This window comes from Solanum dulcamara, chromosome 12 (assembly GCF_947179165.1).
Source record: "Solanum dulcamara chromosome 12, daSolDulc1.2, whole genome shotgun sequence".
NCBI classification, from domain to species: domain Eukaryota; kingdom Viridiplantae; phylum Streptophyta; class Magnoliopsida; order Solanales; family Solanaceae; genus Solanum; species Solanum dulcamara.
In genome coordinates, this window is record NC_077248.1 from 64,099,031 (window position 1) to 64,121,027 (window position 21,997).

Sequence of the window (21,997 nt, forward strand, 5' to 3'; positions counted from 1 at the left end):
GACAAATACACACATAAACAAAGTCTTTAAAAAGTACGTCTAAGTACATAAAAATCAAACAAAAGACTTGAAAATTAAAATATTTCTTACCTTCATATACTTCTTTTATGTTACATGTTAGTTAATTCACAAATCATTTGATGAAGAAAAAAAAGAATAATCTTGAATGTGAATCTTTATGAAACTAAACATAAATTTATATAGATAAAATAGAGGAATACATTCACACACCACTAATGAAGAAGAGAAAGAATATCCTTGAGTGTGAATTTTCATTAAACTAAATATGAATTTGTATAGGCAAAATAGAGGAATACCATAATATATCATAAACTTACAACTTAAAATTTGGAGGTTATGAACATGAAAAATTATGAGAGTTATGAATATTATTAAAAGTAAAAATTAAAGAGGTGTAAGTCATGATTAATTACTCCTTGTAAATAAATTAAATAATAAAAAATTAAAATATTAAAAATACATTGTCATGTTATATTTAAAAGAAGGTAAAAAAAGAGAGAATAAATATATATAAATTTATTAAAACTAGAAATTAGAGAGGCATGAGTTATGGATAATTAATGAGCATGTGAAGAGTCTTTGTTGTAAATGTTCCTCCATTAATAAAATATTTTTTTATAATAAATTAATTTACTTTTACAATAAAATAATTAATTTAAATAAGAAAGAAGACCAAATAAAGAAGAAAAAAGATAAATGCAAATGGAGGCCATAGAGAGGTGGAACATCATCTTGTTTAATTTCTCCTTTATATTATATATAGATTAAAAATGCAATTATTGTTTAACCCTTAGCAGAATTATGTATGGACTTCTTACGTCACTATTACGAACAATAAAAACAAATTCTAGCAAAATAATCATGTGTATATAATTTAATTTAATTTTATAATTTTTTATTGAAAAAAGGTCCTCGGGAGGTTGAATTTGTAATTTTTAAAAATAGAAACCCGACCTCAGGAGGCCGATTTGTATTTTTAAAAAAAATTGACCTTCGAAAGTTGATTTTGTTAGGTTTTTTTTAATAAAACGACCTCGAAAGGTCATATATAATCACAATTTAGGATTGGAGAAACCATCGATTTGAAGTTATAGATATAACTAGAGAATAAGTTCGTACTTCGCGCGGTAATTATGATTTTATTGAATTTATATAATATTTTTTATAATTGAAAAATTCTGGGGAGCCATCTTTTCAAATGAGGATGAATTACTTAGAAGAAACCTATTGTCACGACCCCGGCCCGCTGTGACTGGCACCTACAACAACCCTCCAGTGGGAGAACCATTTTTATAGCCTACCTTATCAAATTTAAGAGATAACAATTAAAGACTGGCAGAAGTAACTGAATTTCCATAAACTCAGTCAACAATTTTAATAACAGCGAAATGCGAAAACATCCTAGGAACTGAAAGTCGTCCGTACCAAAACTCTAACTAATAGTCAATATAAGAAGGGAAACACTCCAAAAACTAAGTCAGTACTAAAACAGTGTCTGGAATCTTAGTCCTAGAAAAAAGACTAGAACATAGAAAAGTCCATACAGCTTGAAACAAATAGTTCACCCTTGAACTCGGACAAACTCACTCTTCTAACTGAGGTCTCTCTGCAGCCGGCTGAATATGCCATGTAGTCAATAAAAGGAAGAGCAAGAATAGTATTAGTACACAAAACAACGATGTACTGGTAGTATCACGCAGTTAGCCAGTAAACGGTAAATTCCATACAATAGGCATATACATATACAAAATAAGTCAACTAATCTCAAGTTCAACTATATTCAGCAATATCACAACTCAATATCTTCCACATGCTATAATTTCACACAAGGGTCCTCTCAAGGGACCTACAAATAATCAATTTTGTGTCGGAATGTGACACCCGATTCAAATATATGTCGGAATATGACACTGAATCCAAATATGTGTCCGAACATGACACCCAATCCAAGCATACCACAATCACAAATTCATTCAGTATTTACAATATTTATATCACCAAGAGCAGGTTCATCACAAAAACATGCCAGCAAGTGATCATTACACACATAATCTAGCATGTTTTCATATTCATATACACATGCATATGATGAAGCAATTTAACAAGTATATGAAACGCATACGAAAAACTAGACTATCACCTACCTCAAATTCAAGATTCAACAACTTTACAATGCAAGAGTCTTCTCTTTTCGGATTCGTTCTTCTCGTTCTTAGTCTGGAAAACAGTAAATACATATAAAGGATCAACAAAATGGCCTAACTATGATGAAATATGACACAATTTACACCCTATGCCAAACCCATGATCCTCACCCCACCCTAAGGTTATTTTCCACCATTAGTTTTTAGTTCAAACCCTTCCCCAATGATTACCAACCATAGTTCTAGGTTCTAGGAATCAAAGGATGAATTTAGGGAGTAAAATCCTTACCTTAAGCGTGGAAATCCGTGGAAAATTGATAGAAATTGCCCTAGGTCGCCTCCTAAAGTTTTTGGAACAGTTTTTGCATAAAAAGACCGTTCTAGAGAAAAACCCCGACTTAAGTCACATTTGCCTTGCTCTGGCGTGACCTATCCCGCTCTGGCGGGAGAAATCCCGCACTGACGGGTTGCACGAAAATAAAGAGCTCAGAGTTTTAGCTCCAATCCCCCATTTCAAAATATACCCTCTTTCCAAGACATACTAAAATATACCCTTCACGCTAAATTCAATTTCAAAGTTTTATTGTCCGAATGTGATTTCACGAAGCCATAAATGCTCTGTATCGTCTTGGCAATCAGCCTATCTAATTAAATTAGAGATTTGACATTCCATCATTCACATGATCATCCTAGACTTCACCTGACTCAGAATTCGTCCAAGTCTGGCCTAGGATAACTTTTTTCGAGGTTACTACCCAAAGTTTTTTGGCCCAAAATCCTTTCCCATTGGCCTATTCCTAACGATGGGGATAGGTCGTTACACCTATTTAACTTTTTTGTGGTTTTCTTAATCTTTTTTCATTGTCTTTCATATTTTTCTTTTATAATTTGAAGGTAATACGACAATTTTCATGAGAACCACCAAGTGAAAAATACTCTTTATTATTCATATGTAGAAGGTTTGATTGTATACGAAATGACTAATAACCATCGATCCAGCATACGGTGTTAAAAGCATGTAAATGAAGGGACACTAAATATAGAGAAGTATATAACATTAAAACTCAATCTATACCATAATACAAATAAAATGGGCATTGATTTATTTGAAATGAAGACACAATGTAAAAACGATGTGAATGTAAAGTGCGTTAAAGGGGGCAGGCGGGTGGGTAGTTGTAAATGTACTAATACATAACAATCTACTACTACATAACACGTTAGTTCCATAATCATTAATCATTGAATGATGGATCTTGCAGCATTCTGATATTAATGTTGGCTCTCAATTGGTCTTGCTTTCTCCGCAGGTAGTGGATCCGCAGTTTTGACATGTGAGTGTGTGCCCGTTAGAGGGGGATTTGTGGTAGTTTAATTACTAAACCAAGAGAGAAAGAAAATATTAATTGTGGTCATCATCAATGAAGTAGAAGGTGTAATCTGGAATTTACCTAGACATTCAGTTGGAAGGCGTAGGTGTGAAGGACTGACTATAACTCTTTCCTCCATCGGTGTATTCAACATGCAACAAAATTTCCAAGCTTCAATATTATTAATTGAGAATCCTACTTTGGACAATTGAGAAATTTATCATTTACTAATTCATCATCAAGAATATGCAAATTATTTGGTAAAACTTACTTTAAATAACACCTTTTTATTTTTGTTGATACATTTTTCAACTTTAGAAGCTAACAACTAAGGAACAAAAAACATGATTGTTGACACCCAATTTTGGCTCTCCACAACGTAAATTAGCTATCGAGTTTCTTTAACTTTTGAACATTTTAAAATAATTAGCTTTTATAAAAATAAAGATATTTTCATGTTATTCTTAACTATTTTTATCTTTTTATATAATTTTAGTATAATATACATATTTCTATATAACTAGATCTTTGATTACTATTTATGTGGTTATTCGAAAATCATTTCAAAAAGATTTTATTTTTAACTAAATACAATGTTAATTAAGTTAGTTTAATTATAGTTTGTATTTTTGAATTTTTTAGTTTATAACTTGAAAAAAAAACTCATTCTCCCACATCGAAAATTCTTGAGGGATTTGGGGTTTTTGGAATCTATATAAAGGCTCATATTCTCATTAAGAAGAGGGGAAGAAGTGAAAGGTTTTTTAGCCACCCAAAGTTATAAAAAAAAATTACGACTCTTGCCCCACCTAAAAGTTGTGAAAATTTATAGCTTCCAAACATATTTTTCTTCGAGAAAAATAGGAGATTGAAGTCGAAATTTAGGCTAAGAATAGAGTTCTTATAACGTCGAACCCATGAAGGTTCGAGTCTAAATTTTTAATTTTTCTTTTTGTGGATTGGAGTTCCTCAAGCTCTTGGGTGGTGGTGAAGTCGTCTTCCGCTCGTCATCTTCAGTCTCGTAGCCCGAAAAGAGGTAAAATCTTTTCTCAACTTTATTTCATATTTTATATTTAGTTAATTCGTGATCTTATTTTTTTTAGTTAGCATGTATTAAGAATAATTAGATTAATGATAGAAATTTCTTATAGTTAGCATTTGTTAAGATTATTTCATGAAAGCTCATTATTTTGTTCATTATTTTGTCAAATAGTTTTCTTTGACAATATAGATTTTCATATTTTTAATTTCTTCTTTTAACAAAATTTAGATAACAAAAATATGCTTAAGTTATTATCTAGTTAGAACGTTTATGGCTTAATTGATTTAATTCTTTCTTTAAAATTTATGTTAATATAGCGTATATTTTAATTTCATGTCCTTTAGTTATTTGAATATGTTTCTTCTTTTCTTTTGTTTGTCTACATAAATACATGTTGTTAGTCATCTCTAGGATGCCCATCAATTTGATACTTTAAAATATCATGATATATTCCTTGATTTAAGTTAAAATGAGTAGATGCTTATGTAATTTTATTTTGGTGCATGTGATATCAATTCGAGTCCATCTTTGGACTCCATTCTTGCATATTGTTGAGTTTTGAGTCTCCCATCATCTTGCTCGAATTTCTGAAAAGTTGATACATGGAAAGAAAGCTAATATTCATGGTTTGAATATTGATATTGGGCTGTATACACGAAATACAGGTGAAAAATAATGTTGTATACACTGATATAATATATATATATATATACAGTGCTATATGCAAGAAAACAATGTTATACACATCGTATATCAGTGTATATAAAGTCTGATACATAGCAGATACAATGAACAAATAGATGGTATACAGTGTGTATACAGTTTGATATACAGAAATAATTTTGTATATATTGTATACAATGTATATACAGTCTGATATACAATGTATATACAGTTGTGATATATAGTAAAATTGGGCTTAAGACCCAAAACGTAGATAGCCCAACAGCTTAATCCAGGCATATAAAAACTAAGTGTCGGATCATATTTTTATTTGTTATTTATTGTTTATTTATATTGATTCGAGTCGTAATAATTTATTTACTTATGTTATTTATGTTTGCTTAGATATTAATTTTAATTTATTTTAACTTAATTAAATTCCCCTGAAGATAAACTAATTCATGTTAATTTACTTTTTAAATGATTTTCTACCCTTATTTAGTCATTTCATAAACTTTTACTTTTTATTTTTTATACATGTATATTATTTTCAATGTTTAAGTTTGATCATTTTTAAAAAAATAATTTTAAAGTCTTCATTTCCTTTTAAATTAATATTTTCAAAAGTTAGTCAAATAATTTTTCAAATCGTCGGATAACCGCGCGTTAGCGGCCACTTTGAATGCTAGCACATTCTCAAAGTGGAAATAAGGACCTCTTACCCATTTTCTCTAATATTAAGACTTAAATCTGTTAGGATTTTTAAAATTAAGGTTTCTTGATTTTCCTTAAAAATTAAGTGGCGACTCTCTTTTCTAAAATTATTTTTTTCTCTAAAATTTTAAATTAATTTTAAATCATCTTTTTCCGACATAACAATGATTGTACTATCTCTTAAAAAATACATGATAAAGAAATAAGAAGATAAATTATTTAAAAAGAAATATAAAATAATTGACACCAAAAACTCTAGTAATTGAAAAAGAAATGCATGTTTTTGATTTAAGAAATTTCATACATAACAACAACAATAAAGAAGAAGAAGAAGAAGAAAGGAACGTAAATAAAAATGATATCAATCTATGAAAAATAACATATCAACATCCTACCAAATAATATAAAAGTACATCCACATATAACTCCATTATTCACCTATATACAATTTGTAAAAAGTCACAATTTATGTATCAAAATATATGATCATACAATTAAAAAATAAAACATTTTTAAAAAAACTAATCACCTTGCATCAAAAGAAATGACAAATACGATTGATAGGGAAGCAGCATAAACATATGTTACTTATCACATGAAGGATAAAAAATAGTGGAAGACAACATTTTGGTGCTATATATATTTACTATAAGTATGTAATTATGGCAAATTGGCAATAATGGATAATAAAGGTCTTTAAAATAGGTAATAACAATAGGATATCAAAGATTAAAAAAAAGTGAAACTTTAAAGTACCCATTTATAGATATTTAAGAGCAACAATTAGCTTGAATTGGATGGATGCAATAGCAGCCTGAAAAAATATTAATTAAATAAGGAAATTTTACAATCAATTGATTACCCAATTCCTTTTGATTTCCGTCATTAAAATTACAAATTAAAAGCACTCTTAAATTCCTTGTAATGACTAACCTTAAATAACCTGCAAATGGAAAATTTATTTTTCCTCCTCTACATATGAAGCTTAGTACATATTCTAATTAGCTATGAATACTTTAAATAATCATTAAATGGGTGATCTATTTTTTCTCCTTTAAGTGGGTCGGTACATATTTCAAACAGCCATATATACTATATCATACTTTAATAGGAAAAAAGATTAATAGCGCTGATTATGAAATGAATTAAATATGGCCAATTGGCTAGCTTTAATGTTCTGTAAATATTTTTAAGTGAAATTATTTTTTTTAAATTAGAAAAAAGTCAAAAAAATCACAAAAAAAAATAAATAGGATTCTAGCCCTTAAAGAATGCCACGCCACCGTTTTCATATCCAGCTTTATATATATAGATTGTTGTATTTGAGATTCAAACATTTTCTTGAAAGTCAAAGAGGAGAGAGGGGGAATTGGAAGGGTGAATTGAAAATTCCTATTAAAGGGTGGGAGTTGACTTTCCTTCAAAATAGCTTAACAGGTGATAAATAAATATGAATAGCTAAAAGCAAGAGAGAGATTTTTATACCGATTTGAATCACCAATGTGGTGTCTATATAGTCAAGTTTTTTTGGGTTACAAAAATTTCCTTTAGAGTTTTTTGAGGAACTTGTTCGTCTCTACTTGTATAACCTACACTTGTCTTTTCTTCTCTACTTGTATAACCTACAGTTATCTTTTTATTCTTTTTTATTTTATAATTGTAAATTAAAGAGAGTACAAATCTTTATAAAAGATGAAAGAGAGACAGTATACAGATTCAAGTGAAGTGCATGACTATCTCATTTGGTAATGTTGATTTTTATAGTAGTCTTTGGTGAAGCTGCTTCTAGCTCTAATAGGACAATTCAAGGGCATTTCTAAGGGTGAGCATTCGGTATTCGTTTGGAAATTTTACTCAATAATTGGTAGTTAAAAATAAATATCAAATACCGAATTTTTAAATTTTGATTCGATAATTCGATAATTGGTAACTTCGATTTTATATGGTATTCGGTAATATCGTATTGAAGTTGTAGCCAATCGTATTACGAAGTTAATACTATTTCTCTAATTATTTATATTTTTTTATGTGGAGGCATGATATATATAATAGAAAATCAACAAGTAAGAAGACATCAAGAAAAGTAAATTGACACAATACTGAAAATACCCTCGTTGAAAATTTAAAGGAAAATTCAATTACGATGTGAAATTCAAGAAAAAAGGTCCATTTTTGGAGTCTTGAAACAACGATAGTGCGTACCTATCTCACTTAATACTTACTTTTATAGCAGGCTTTGGTAAAGCTATTTCTAGCTCTACTAAGAAAACCCAAGGATATTTCGTTTAATCAAGAATTTATATTGATTCCTTGATCAAGTATACACGTCCATTGATATATATATTCGCATTTCATTGAGCCCTAGATGTGAGGTATCGGTGGTAGAGAAGGAATATAGGCTCTCTAGTTTGGAAGTTCTGAAAACATCTGATCGATATCCAAAGAATAGCAACATTATGTTAATTGGACTTTTAACATTCATACAACTATACAGAGCTCCGCCAACATCGATTTTTGTTGTATAATAAGGATGCCATAAAAGCTGAGGAAGAGAAAAAATTGAAGCACTTAAAGGACTCCCATGAGACCATTCCAACAATCAAAAAGCTGAAAGAATTAGGTCTGATGGGGTTGAAAAGTGTCTGTCTAAGATGGGTGATGATCATTTCTCCGAAAACAACAAGAAGACGATCTATGATCCATGACAGTAAACGAGCTGCTACATGGACCAATGCAGCATCTGAAATCATGTGATGGAACTCAAATCGGACATTGAATGATAGAATACAGAGATGGAACACAACAAAATCAAAAGCAATCCTCTTGAGGTCAGCCAAGTTCCATATGGGACCTATTTTTTTCACTCAATGGGTGACACCGTACTCAACTAAGGAACTGCACCTTTTCTTTTGTTTGATCAAAAAAGGGTGACACTGTACTCGAATGTATCAAGAAGATAAGGAGAACTATCCCTGCTTATGTTGTTTAGACAATCTGGAACGAGAGAAATAAACGTTTCGAAAACAAGGTCACAACAATTCATACTAAGTGTAGATCCTTAAGACTTTTGGTTTACAAAGTGAAGAATATGCACTTGGCTTGCTACAAAACCGACTAGTCTGGGTTGAGCTAAATTAGGCATTAAGCATTCCCTTCATCACACCATTTTCGACATCAGGGAGAAGTATGGAAACTATGACTATCAAATCACCAGAAGCAATGAGATGGTAATAATGTGCATAACTGCATAGTCAGACCAGTGCAATTGATGAGACACAGAACACTTTATTGCAGGATTTGGCAACCTTAAAAGGACCGACCATATTTAGCTCAAAAAACAAAAACAAAAACAATGAAATCGATCAGATAGTAACATCACAGTAACTTAATATCATAATCAACTGATAAAGACAAGGTCCATTGCTTGACAAGGATAAGGAATCACAACAAATAAACTGGAAATACATCAAAAAATAATAAGAGTAAAGTAACAACTAATGTAACACAAGTAAATGGAAAACAAACGTTCAACATTCAGAACATTATAATTATCAGATAATAAATTTGATAAGAACATCTTTCACTTCCACTACCTTGAAACAGCCATGAACTTTGGTGAGATACCCTACCTTCTGATCACATTCTTCTTTATTGTATCGATAAATTCTGTAGTCCAGCTACTCATTAAGCTCATAAACCTCCCATCCTCCCAAGAACCCACCCGAAATGACACTGTTCCCTTTGAGCAAAATAAGTGATTCCATGTAATTCTGAACATAAAACGAGTGAGAGCTCCTTTGAATACCAAGATCAGTATTTTGTCCACTATTTGGATCATAAGAAACCAGATCATTCCTCCTCGTTGAAAACAAAACTTCACCATTGTTCCTAAATCCAACTACTTTCTCCATACCTGCAACAAAATTTATATGATACAACCTACTCCAAGAGTCCAAAACTCCATACTGCTTCATCACCCATACTTCACATGAAGCACCATCTATCTCCCTCCCATACTTAACAACACCAAGTGATTCCTCAAACAACATAATTGATAAATTTGTTGGAGTGACACCAACTAAAGCTTCCGGCAGCATAATCTCCCCAAACACCTCATCAGCTATACTTAAAGACATAACTAAACTCCGAATTCCACCACCATTTGGAACCACATCATACGCAATCCAATGTACAGCTCCATTTACAAAAGCCTGAGACCACATAAACTCCACCATAGAATGCTTAATCTCAACTCCTACCACTCTCCTCCAAACCCCACTATTAATCGAATAAATTTCAATCTCAGGAGGATAATTATACCCTAACACATCATTCTTACGATACATAAGTCTAACCAACTTATAGTCATCAGTCTCAGGCAAATCAGCACCAAATCCAAGAACAAACATGTGAGGCGATTGAGGTTTAATCAAAGGAAAAGGTAAAGTTATAAACTTATGATTAGAAGGGTTCCACAAAACAAGACTCCGCAACTCACCAAACAAATTGTCAGACATTGCAGCTGCCAACAATTCTGAAATGCCCTTGTTGGCATTTGAAAGGGAAATTCAATTCCAATGTAACATCCAAGGAAAAGGGTCGATTCTTAGAGTCTTGAAACAACGAATGGTGATCTCTTTTGCGAGTTCTTACGTAACGCCTAACAAGAAGGGTGTTGGACTGTGGGGTTTGGGCGAGGTGAGCGGAGATGAAAGGAAAACTGGTGATTAGTGAATGCCATGATTTGCAGACAACTGTGAATCGAATTAAGGATTTAACAGGAAGTTTTAGTAGGATTTATTCTCAAAAGTTCGGAAGCAAAGTAGGCGGAGTCAGAATCAGCCATGGATCAATTTTGAGGGAAAGAGAGAGAGACAAAAAACCCTAGTTGTGGAAGACAACTTTGGTAAAATTTGCTTTAAATATAGGGATGGCAAAGGGCCGGAGCGGATATAGCTTTTGAGGGGCGGGGCGGGACGAGGCGGGACGAGGCGGGGCAAGACAGGTTTAGATATTTTTTAATAAAAATCATACGGTGCAGGGCGGGTTGCGGGTTTGGGATAAACCCAATGCTAAAATCGCTAAGCTATTTCTTTCACTTATCTTCTGTTTAGGACCTTTAGGCAAGAAAATCCAGCAATCATGTACTTACCGGATTAAACTTTTAGTTGGATTTTATTAGCTTAATCCTACCACTTATTCCTAAAGAATCAGTAATTATGTTTCTTTTGTCATTGTGTTATGTTAAGTCAGAATCCATGGTTTAGCTATTCATGGGGATCACTTCAAGTCTATTTTCAAATAAGGGTGAATTTATAGAGTAATTATGTGGTATATTAAGGTTGGATGAGGATTAATATATGACATTTATGATTTATGAACCAGAGCTCTCCATCATTATTCTATTACAAGTTTAATTTTCAATTATGGCAAATGATTGGAAAACTTTGTCTCCTCAAATGATTGATGAACATCTAATATTTTCTACCTTTAATTCTTTGTTATTAATTGTTTTATTTGTAATAAGTGTTAAGACCCTAAATACTTCTAAATTAGTTTTAATAATGACAATTAACCAAAAGTATCTTCGTAGGAAAAGAAAGCAAGAAGCAGTTATGTCAATATTTACCCAAGGGCAAGAAGGAAAGAAGATCAGCCATAATCAATCAAGGATTTATAATACAAGAAAGAACACTCAAAAAGGAAAGGAGATCAATCACAATCAATCAGATTTGAAGTCACCACCAAATCAGCAACTCACGAAGGAAGGCAAGAACACTGAACAAAGATTCAAAAGACGGAATTAATTAACTTTTTGCAACACTGATTTTGTAAAGGGCTCTCTCTTTTGTTATTGTACAAGATCCATTACTTTTTTGTAATGTCCAGCACTAGCTTAGTGTTTCAAAGTGAAGAATATGTACACTTTTGTAATGTCAACTAGTTCGGGTTGAGCTAAACTGAGCATTATGCATTTCCCACATCACACGCCAATTTCGACATCAGGGATAAGTGTGGAATTTTATTTTTTTTAATCTTTTCTTATGACGACTGTGGTGTCCGGACCAGCTTTTGCCCACCTTGACTAATTCCACGAAATACCTGCCACCTCCCACCAAGTATGAAAATTCTGCCTAATCAAATCACACTAGATGCAATGAGAAGGTAATAATGTGCGTATAGCAAATAGTCAGGCCACTGCAACTTATTGCCTGCCAACTTTAGGTGAAAGGGGGTGCCGGATTTGGTAACCTTAAAAGGGCTAACCATATTTAGCTCCCAAAAAAAACAATGAAAACAAGCAGATAGTAATATCACAGTAGCTACAACAAAATAATATGATAGTCAACTGATAAAGACAAGGTCCATTGCTTGATTAGGATAAGGCTTCACAATAAACTGGAAAGACATCAAAAAGCAACAAGAGTATACTAACAACTAATGTATCGCAAAGTTCAACATTCAGTACATTAAAGTCATCAGATAGCTCTAAACTACGTATACCAAATTTGATAGAACATCTTCACTTCCACTACCTTGAAACAGCCATGAACTTTGGTAAAATGCCTTACCTTCTGATCACATTCTTCTTTATTGCATCAAGAAATTCTGTAGTCCAGCTACTCATTAAATCCATAAACCTCCCATTCTTTCCAAGATCCTCCCCGAAATGACACTGTTCCCTTTGAGCAAAATAAGCGATTCCCTGTAATTCTGAACATAAAATGACCGAGAGCTCCCTTGAATACCAAGACCCCTATTTCGTCCACTATTTGGATTATAAGAAACCAGATTATTGCCCCTAGTTGAAAACAAAACTTCACCATTGTTCCTAAACCCAACTACTTTCTCCATACCTGCAACAAAATTTATACGATACAATCTACTCCAAGATTCCAAAACTCCATACTGCTTCATCACCCATACTTCACATGAAGCACCATCTATCTCCCCCTCATACTTAACAACAGCAAGTGATTCCTCAAACAACATAATCGATAAATTCGTTGCAATTACACCAACTAAAGCATCCGGCAACATAATCTCCCCAAACACCTCATCAGCTACACTAAAAGACATAACTAAACTACGAATTCCACCACCATTTGGAACCACATCATACGCAATCCAATGTACAGATCCATTTACAAAAGCCTGAGACCACATAAATTCTACCATACAATGCTTAATCTCAACCCCTACCACTCTCCTCCAAACCCCACTATTAATCGAATAAATTTCAATCTCAGGAGGACCATTATACACAACATCATCATTCTTACTATACACAAGTCTAACCAACTTATAGTCATCAGTCTCAGGCAAATCAGCACCAAATCCAAGAACAGACATATGAGGCAACTGAGGCTTAATCGAAGGCAAGGGTAATGTTATATACTTCTGAATAGAAGGGTTCCACAGAACAAGACTCTGCAACTCACCAAACAAATCGTCAGACAAACATACGATGCCATTGCAGCTTCCAACAATTCTGAAATACCCAAGTTGGCAATTGAAAGGGAAATGCAGTTCCGATGTGAAATTCAATGAAAAGGGTCGATTCTTAGAGTCTTGAAACAAGGAATAGTTCTCGTTATTGTGAGTACTGACGTAACGCCTCACAAGAAGGGTGTTTGTATGTGGGGTTTGGGCGAGGTGAGTAGAGATGAAAGGAAAGCTAGTGATGAGGGAATGCCATGATTTGCAGACAACTGTGAATCGAATTAAAGATTTAGCAGGAAGCTTCAATAGGATTTCTCTCAAAAGTTCGGGAGGAAAGTAGGAATCAGCCATTGATTCTGGAAGAATTCTTGGTAAAATGCAAGAAGGCGCAAATGTGTGTTTTATGGTGCGATGACAAGGAAATATTTAACACAATTATTTAAGAGGAAAGTACATAAACTAAACCCTAAAAGCGAACTAATTATCCTGATTTCAACAAAATGTAGTAATTTTTAAAATCTCAAAATATATCACCTCATCCAACGTACCAAACGACTCTAAAAGTGTATTGTGTTAACTTGTACTCTTTTATTTTTGTTTTAGTTTTAATCTCAAACTTGATCATAGGATATCCCATCTTATAATGTGTACCAAACATTTCCTTGGGTGGATCTACGTGGACTTCAGGGGATGAATCGAATAATTACACTGCATATATAGGATCAAATCTGTATTGTTTATCTATATAATTAATATTGAACTCCATATTCAGAACTTAGCAAGCGCGCGGATTTGAGTCTGGCTAGCAACACTTTTCAATTTTTTATTTTCAGCGTTTCTTATTTTTCCTAAATGAATAAAAAGGCTTCTTCTTTGTTATAATTGTCTCGGTGCTAATCATGTTTTATTTTTACTTATTCATTAAGCTTATATATTAATTACTTAATTAAATTAAGTATGAAGAGCCTCTGTAAAGTTCTAACTAACTTTTTACTTTACGATTCAATACCGAAATCAAGAGTAGCCTCTAATACTTGATCCGACTCGTTCATATGTGGATTTGACATGCTTATTTGTTAGCACTATTTAGCATATTTTTTTCTTGAACGCTTCAACGAAAATTCTGGCTCCGCCACTGTGATAACTAGTACTCTCTATTCTAATTCATGTGATGCCATTTGATTAGACATAAAGTCTAAAACAAAAATGAAGATTTATGAAATTTTTAAGAACAATGCATAAGTAACATCCTAAATTATGATCGAAATTTCAGCGACACATCTAAACTTAATTAGGGTCCTATTACCCCTACACTATTTTAAAATGAAATAAACACATCCGAAAAGCTGACGTGGCATAGAGAGTATGCACACTCTCTTGAAGACAAGTGAAGATCGAAAAGATTAGATACATGTCATTTTTAATTGATCTATTTATAATTAATTAATACACATAATTATTGGTATTAAAACTTATATATATTGTAAACTGATAAATTAAGATAGTTATATATAAATATTAATCAATTATAATTAAGGATTCTCAATATGTTTTTCTTTTAAAAAGATATTAAATAATGAATCAATAGGTCGTTGTAGTATAGTGGTAAGTATTCCCGCCTGTCACGCGGGTGACCCGGGTTCGATCCCCGGCAACGGCGTTTTCCACATTTTTGTAGGTGAAAATTCTTTGATGAAATATATCATTGACCCTCAAACTTGCCGATAAATTTTATTTAGAGAGGGTTTAAATTTTGGAAAAAAAATTCACGTCTACAGTCCACTTTACCAACTGAACTAAGGTCGGTTTTGTTTACTTTAAGCTCAGACATATTAATAAAACATGTAAGATAAACAAATGCATGATCCTAATTTCCAATAATTTATTAGGAGCAAGTATTATACAAGAATAAAGCGCCCCCTCCCCGCCACACCAAAAAAAGAAGAAGAAGTTACACTACAAAAAAAATTATTAAATTGTTGTATCATTTTGTTTGAGGTGCGGTTCTTTTTTCGAATTTTGCATGAACGAAAAATATTTTGTGCATCATACTGTTATTTTTTAAGTGTTTCGAAATTTGGAGAGTTAATGATGTTAAATAAAATAGTATATCTACGTCACATCTTTTGAGGTGCAGTCTTTCTTAAATTTTGTGTGATAAAAAAAATGTTTTATGCATCAAATTATTATTTTTTAATATTCCGGAGAATTAATGATGTCAAATAAAGTAGTATGTCTTTGTTCTAATGTATTGCACGCCCTCAATCTCATTCTATGTCAATATATGTTTGACAAGAGCAAAATTTTGGAAAAGAATTTTCACTGTCCTTAATGTTTTTATTATATTGTCTTATCTTAAGCGGGACTCTATAAAATTTGATTAAGAATGTCAAGGATGAAAAGCTGACTTAAGGGGGAGGCTAGTAAAGCCTTAATTTAGGCCTCAAAAATATTTGACTGTGAATTTTATGATTTTATTTTAGTTCAGAGTAATATAAAATATAATATATTGTAAATGCATGTCTAACATCGTACTTATTTAAATTATCTCATACTATTTTAAAAATAATATTACTAAGTGAGTTAAGAGACTATTTCATTTAAGAAAACTATACTATAAATAACAAGTTTTTAAAAAAAATGACCATTAACTTTTTGCATATATGTATATACATAGGTGAAATATAATAAAAAAATAAATCTTCCTATTTTATCTACTGTCCTCAAGTTTGTTTTTGTGGAATTTAAATAAATACCAACAAGTGACTGGTTCACCTCTAATAATATCACTTTCAAATCTTCGCCAAGCAATGAATTTGGTTTGTTATTGTCTCTTAATGAAGGCATTTCTCTTGTTGCCTTCTCTTCCTCCTCCTCCGACGATTGAAGAGGGAAGGCATAGACAAGAGAAAAAAGGCAAGAGTAATTCAACCTGGTACGAGAAGAAATAGAGGAAAAGGAGATCATTATTGAATAAAATGAATGACTTATTCTCTCCCTCGCTTAAAAAGTATCAGGACCTGAAACAACAGGTCCAGATGGATGATTTGGAAGTTGGGGCGGGAGGAGGAACTGGTCCTTCCCAAAACGAAAGCATTGATCTTGCTAAGTTTTTCGAAGATGTAGAGAATGTGAAAGAGGATATGAAGGAGGTTGAGAATTTGTATAAAAGATTGCAAGAATCGAATGAAGAGAGCAAAACTGTGCATAGTGCAAAAACCGTGAAGGAGATTAGGGCTCGAATGGACTCTGATGTTACGCTTGTGTTGAAACGTGTTAAGATCATCAAAGGAAAACTTGAAGGGTTAGAAAGATCCAATGTAGCAAATAGGAAGAATCCAGGTTGTGGTCCAGGATCCTCTGCTGATCGAACAAGGATTTCTGTAGTTAGCGGTTTAGGGAAGAAATTAAAACTGCTCATGGATGATTTTCAAGCATTGAGAGCGAAGATGAATTCAGAGTACAAGGATACTGTGGCAAGAAGGTAATACTGATCGATCACTCCTAAATTATAAATATTAAAAAACATATGATCATTTCTCAATTATAATTACATCTTCAACAGGTACTTCACCGTGACAGGAGAGAATGCAGATGATGAACTTATTGATAATTTAATATCAAGTGGAGAGAGTGAGTCCTTCCTTCAAAAGGCGATTCAAGAACAAGGAAGGGGACAAATTATGGACACAATTTCAGAAATTCAAGAAAGACATGATGCTGTGAAGGAAATTGAGAAAAATTTGATTGAGCTACACCAAATTTTCCTAGACATGGCTGCACTTGTGGAAGCCCAAGGACAACAATTGAATGATATAGAGAGTCATGTGGCACATGCAAGTTCATTTGTTAGAAGAGGAACAGATCAACTCACAGAAGCTAGGGAGTTGCAAAAAAGTTCAAGAAAATGTACTTGCGTTGCCATTCTACTCATCATTCTTCTTATTATTGTCCTAACTTTTCCACTTTGGTCACCATTAATTACTAGTAGGTTGTAGAAAATATTCAAAAGAGAGACCCTTTTGAAAATATTCATTGTAAAATTTCTTTTGTTTAACTCATTGTCATCTCACCTTTTGTTTTTTGAGACAATACTTGTAGAAGTAAACTTGTGTCATATTAATGACTTGCCTCATTTTGTACATAAATATTGTAATTCTTGAGTTAATATGTATAATAAGTGTGTACTTAGAGATCAGACAACACGATTTTTTTGACTGCAAATAGTGATGTACGTAAAATTTTGTGCAAGTATACTGTTGGATTATTATTATATATAGCTCGACTTGTATGTAAATTTGAATATGGAGTTGTAGCGTATCTAAGGCTTTACTTCATGATCAAAATTGAAGTTTATTTTGCATTATTTTTAAGTGGCACTAGTCTAATTTAAAAAAAAAAAAAAAACTTTTGGCAAAATATTCTTTGTAAGAATTTCTTTTATTTATTCATTGTCATCACCGTTTGTTTTTGTGACAATACTTATAGAAGTAATTAATTACTTATGTCTTGTTAATGGTTTCCCTCATTTTGTACATATATATTGTAATGCTTAAATTAATATGTATAATAAATGTGTAGTTAGAGAACAGACAAATAATACGATTTATTTGATTGCAGACAGTGAAGTACGCAAGATTTTGTGCAAGTAATATCGATTTATTATCTATGTCCACTTACCTAGACGGCAAGCTCTAAAAATTGAAGTTTATTTTGCATTAATTTTAAGTGGCACTAGTCTAATTTTTAAAAAAAAAATCTTTTGCCAGATTGTTCTTTGTAAGAATTTCTTTTATTTATTCATTGTCATCACCGTTTGTTTTTGTGACAATACTTATAGAAGTAATTAATTACTTATGTCTTGTTAATGGCGTCCCTCATTTTGTACATATATATTGTAATGCTTAAATTAATATGTATAATAAATGTGTAGTTAGAGAACAAACAAATAATACGATTTGTTTGACTGCAGACAGTGAAGTACGCAAGATTTTGTGCAAGTAGTATCGATTTATTATCTACGTCCATTTATTTAGACGGCAAGCTCTAATAAATGAATTAACGATGAAAGAATTTTGATTTTTCTTTCTATTTAAGAGAGGAGAGATGCCTTAATCTGAATTATCCCCTTAATTTGTCTAAATGAGTGATTAAAGTGTGTTAGCTTGGCTTTACATTCAAAGTTCAACTACAAATAGATTATGGAACATTAAACTCTGATAGAATGAGTAAGCTGACTAAAAAGAATCGAGAGGGCTAAAAGTCACTTAACTATAAGAAGATTGTTTTTCATCGAAAATAATGATTTAAGGTCAGGTATAGTGCGTCTTATTTGAAGGGAACACACGTTTTGACCATAGTAGTATGATTGTCAAAACCTCTTCTTACAGTCAAGTGATTTTTAGCTTCTATTCTCGTTCTGCCCTTTCTATTGGGATACGAGAAAATATGTAAACACAGCCCTTTATAATTTGAAGAAAAGAAATAGTATCGCGGAGATCTCATGCATATTATTATCAGATATCTAAAGCTCTTTATCTCATGTTTGACATTATTCACTTTTATTTGTCATGTTTCGATTTTCAAGAATAAAACTGTATGAATTTTGATCAATATTTCAAAAATATTTTTATTTATATTAATATGAGAAAGATGTAACTTATAATATTTCTTATATAGGTTTTAAATATTTATATTAAGGTAATTTAGTTTAGTTTCGAAATTAGTCGAGTTGATTTTTCCGACAAAATAAAATGTGACGAGTAGAAGCAACGGACTCATATAAAAGCCCATCTGAGAAGCGCTAGATTTCAAATATTCTTCTTCAGATAGAGTCAATGTTCTGGAAATTATTTGTCCATCGCCATTACAGTTCTGTTACTTTCTTCACAAATACTCCTCCTAAAGAATCAGAAATTATCCATCTTTGCCGGTCAGGTTTACTCTCCCAAGCTATAAAGCTACTTAACAACACAGAAAAAATCTCCTCAAAACCAATATTATATGCCACTTTGATACAGATATGTACTAAATCTCATTCATTCAATCATGGGGTTCAATTTCATACCCATGTCATCAAAACTGGACTCGAAACGGATCGTTTCGTTGGGAACAGCTTACTTGCTCTCTACTTCAAATTGGGTTTCAATTTTCTTGAAACTAGAAGGTTCTTTGATGGTATGGTGTACAAGGATGTTGTCGCTTGGTCTTCGATGATAACGGGGTATGTTCGTATTGGGAATCCTGAGATTTCTTTGAAATTGTATGGGGAAATGATTGATTTGGGTTTTGAGCCAAATGAGTTCACTTTGTCTGCTGTGATTAAAGCTTGTTCTGAGATTAGGAAGTTGAAATTGGGGTGTGGATTTCATGGGATTGTTATTAGCCGTGGATTTGAAGAGAATAATGTGATTGTGAGTGCGTTAATTGATATGTATGGTAAGAATTATGCATCAGGAGATGCACTTAAGCTGTTTGATGAATTGCCTGAACCAGATGCTGTTTGTTGGACTTCGGTTATCTCAGCTCTCACGAGGAACGAATTGCACGAGGAGGCGTTGAGGTTCTTTTATACAATGCATAGGAAGAATGGGTTGGCCCCGGATTTGTTTACGTTTGGAAGTGTGCTGACTGCATTGGGTAATTCCGGTAGGTCGAGGCAAGGTAGAGAAGTTCATGCTAAGATTGTGACTGCTGGTCTTTGTGGGAACGTGGTTGTGGATAGTAGTTTAGTGGATATGTATGCAAAATGTGGGGTGGTTGATGAGTCTCGGTGTGTTTTTGACCGAATGGATAAGAGGAATTCTGTTTCGTGGTGTGCGTTAATGGGAGGCTACTGTCAAAAGGGTGAGTTTGACATTGTTATTGAGCTCTTTAGGACGATGGGGGAGGTTGATCTTTACAGCTTTGGGACTGTTCTCCGTGCCTGTGCAGGGTTGGCAGCTTTGAAGTCAGGGAAGGAAGTTCACTGTCAGTATTTGAGGAGAGGTGGCTGGAACGATGTTATCGTTGAATCAGCTCTAGTTGATCTCTATGCAAAATGTGGCTTTGATAATTATGCCTATGTGATTTTTCGCCAAATGAAGGTTAGGAACTCGGTTACCTGGAACTCAATGATATCTGGATTTGCTCAGAATGGAAAAGGCGCAGAAGCTGTTGCAGTATTTGAGGAGATGATTAGTGAAGGGGTTAAGCCAGATTATATCAGCTTTATCGCGGTTCTTTTTGCTTGTAGTCATAGCGGTATGGTTGACGAAGGGCGAAAGTATTTTCTCTCAATGATTAATGAGTATGGTATCAAAGCTCATATTGAGCATTATAGTTGCATGGTTGATCTTCTAGGTCGGGTTGGAGAGGTAGAAGAAGCTGAAAGCTTGATTCTAGGTGCGGAATTCAGAAACGATGCCTCCCTTTGGGCTACCCTACTTGGTGCTTGCACTAGCAGTACAAATCCTACTGTTGCAGAGCGAATTGCAAAGAAAATGATGGAACTAAATCCTGATTATCATTTGAGTTATGTTCTTCTAGCAAATGTGTACAGAGCAGTAGGTCGATGGGCTGATGCTCTTGAGATTCGGCGGCATATGCAAGAAAAAAGAGTGAACAAGATAACCGGGAAGAGCTGGATTTAAACAAATACTGACAGCTTCTAGCCTTTTTAGTAAAGGGCTATATCAGGAAACCTCTACAAAGCAACATTCTTGCAAATTGCTCAAGATGACAACACCCGATACATAGATGTTGGCACATTTATCAATTATGTTCCTGTCAGTGTGGCCCTTGTTTCAAGATGCAACTTGTATTCCTCGTTAATATGTATCCTTAGACTGGGTAAGCTTGCAGTACGAGAACCAGTTGGAGTATCTAGCATTATAAATGCATACAGGGGGATATAGAGACTTCATAGCTCAAAATGTAGGACCAAACGTGTCTTATCTCGGTCTTTGAGGAAAGGAAGAGTTACAAGTGACACAAGTCTTTCAAAAATATGAGCGACCAAATTCAGGGGTATGTTTTCAGCTGTGACATTATAGAAGTAGCATTAACGAAATCTTTGAGATTATTCTCAGCTCCAGTCTTAAGAGTCCTTTGCTGCGTGTGGTAGCAATGATGTGGATTACTCTTCTTGTATGTGCATTACACAGTGTTCATCTGTATACTTGCTGTCTTGCCCCAGATTTCAGTTTCGTAATCTTATTTTCATCCTTCTGATGTATATTTTGCTTATTTTGAAAAACTGCAAACAAAGCCTGCTAGTTGTCAACATAACACAAAATAGAACACAAGCATTCTACCCCTCTAAGAACTCCGACCCCTAAAAAATATCTGTGGGCATGATTCGCGGATCATAGAAAAGATTCTCGAACAAGCCTATCCTCTGTATAGGGCTTACACTTGGAACAAAGAGGAGACAAAGAGACAGGTTTGATTGTGAATAGTATGGAAGAGTGTATCTAGTTAATGGGATTCCTATCAGAATAAGAAAAGAAAAGGCAATCTACATCCAATTTAAAGTTACTCGCATTTTCCAATGACATTTAAACTTAATTTGGTGGGATGCGCCAGGCCAAAGCACTCGCATTTTCCAATGACATTTAAAC

At 33.1% G+C, this 21,997-nt stretch overlaps 3 protein-coding genes, 1 non-coding gene and 1 pseudogene across 4 annotated transcripts; 3 read left to right on the forward strand and 2 right to left on the reverse strand.

Annotated features, from left to right (window-relative positions):
• Positions 1-9,584: 9,584 nt before the first annotated feature.
• On the reverse strand, positions 9,585-10,813 carry LOC129877393 (F-box protein CPR1-like; annotated as a pseudogene).
• A 1,494-nt stretch (positions 10,814-12,307) lies between these two features.
• LOC129876456 (F-box protein At3g07870-like) lies at positions 12,308-13,882 on the reverse strand. Its single transcript, XM_055951904.1, has one exon. It carries the CDS (start codon positions 13,746-13,748, stop codon positions 12,582-12,584), a length of 1,167 nt encoding a protein of 388 aa, XP_055807879.1. The 5' UTR covers positions 13,749-13,882; the 3' UTR covers positions 12,308-12,581.
• A 1,103-nt stretch (positions 13,883-14,985) lies between these two features.
• Positions 14,986-15,057, forward strand: TRNAD-GUC (transfer RNA aspartic acid (anticodon GUC)). The gene has a single exon. It is a non-coding gene; the product is annotated as a tRNA-Asp (tRNA).
• Positions 15,058-16,375: 1,318 nt separating this feature from the next.
• Positions 16,376-17,395, forward strand: LOC129876457 (syntaxin-124-like). Its single transcript, XM_055951905.1, has 2 exons — positions 16,376-16,881; positions 16,963-17,395. The coding sequence occupies exons 1-2, from the start codon at positions 16,376-16,378 to the stop codon at positions 17,393-17,395; spliced, it is 939 nt and encodes a 312-aa protein (XP_055807880.1).
• A 1,824-nt stretch (positions 17,396-19,219) lies between these two features.
• On the forward strand, positions 19,220-21,612 carry LOC129876455 (pentatricopeptide repeat-containing protein At1g03540). Its single transcript, XM_055951903.1, has one exon. It carries the CDS (start codon positions 19,235-19,237, stop codon positions 21,026-21,028), a length of 1,794 nt encoding a protein of 597 aa, XP_055807878.1. The 5' UTR covers positions 19,220-19,234; the 3' UTR covers positions 21,029-21,612.
• Positions 21,613-21,997: the final 385 nt, after the last annotated feature.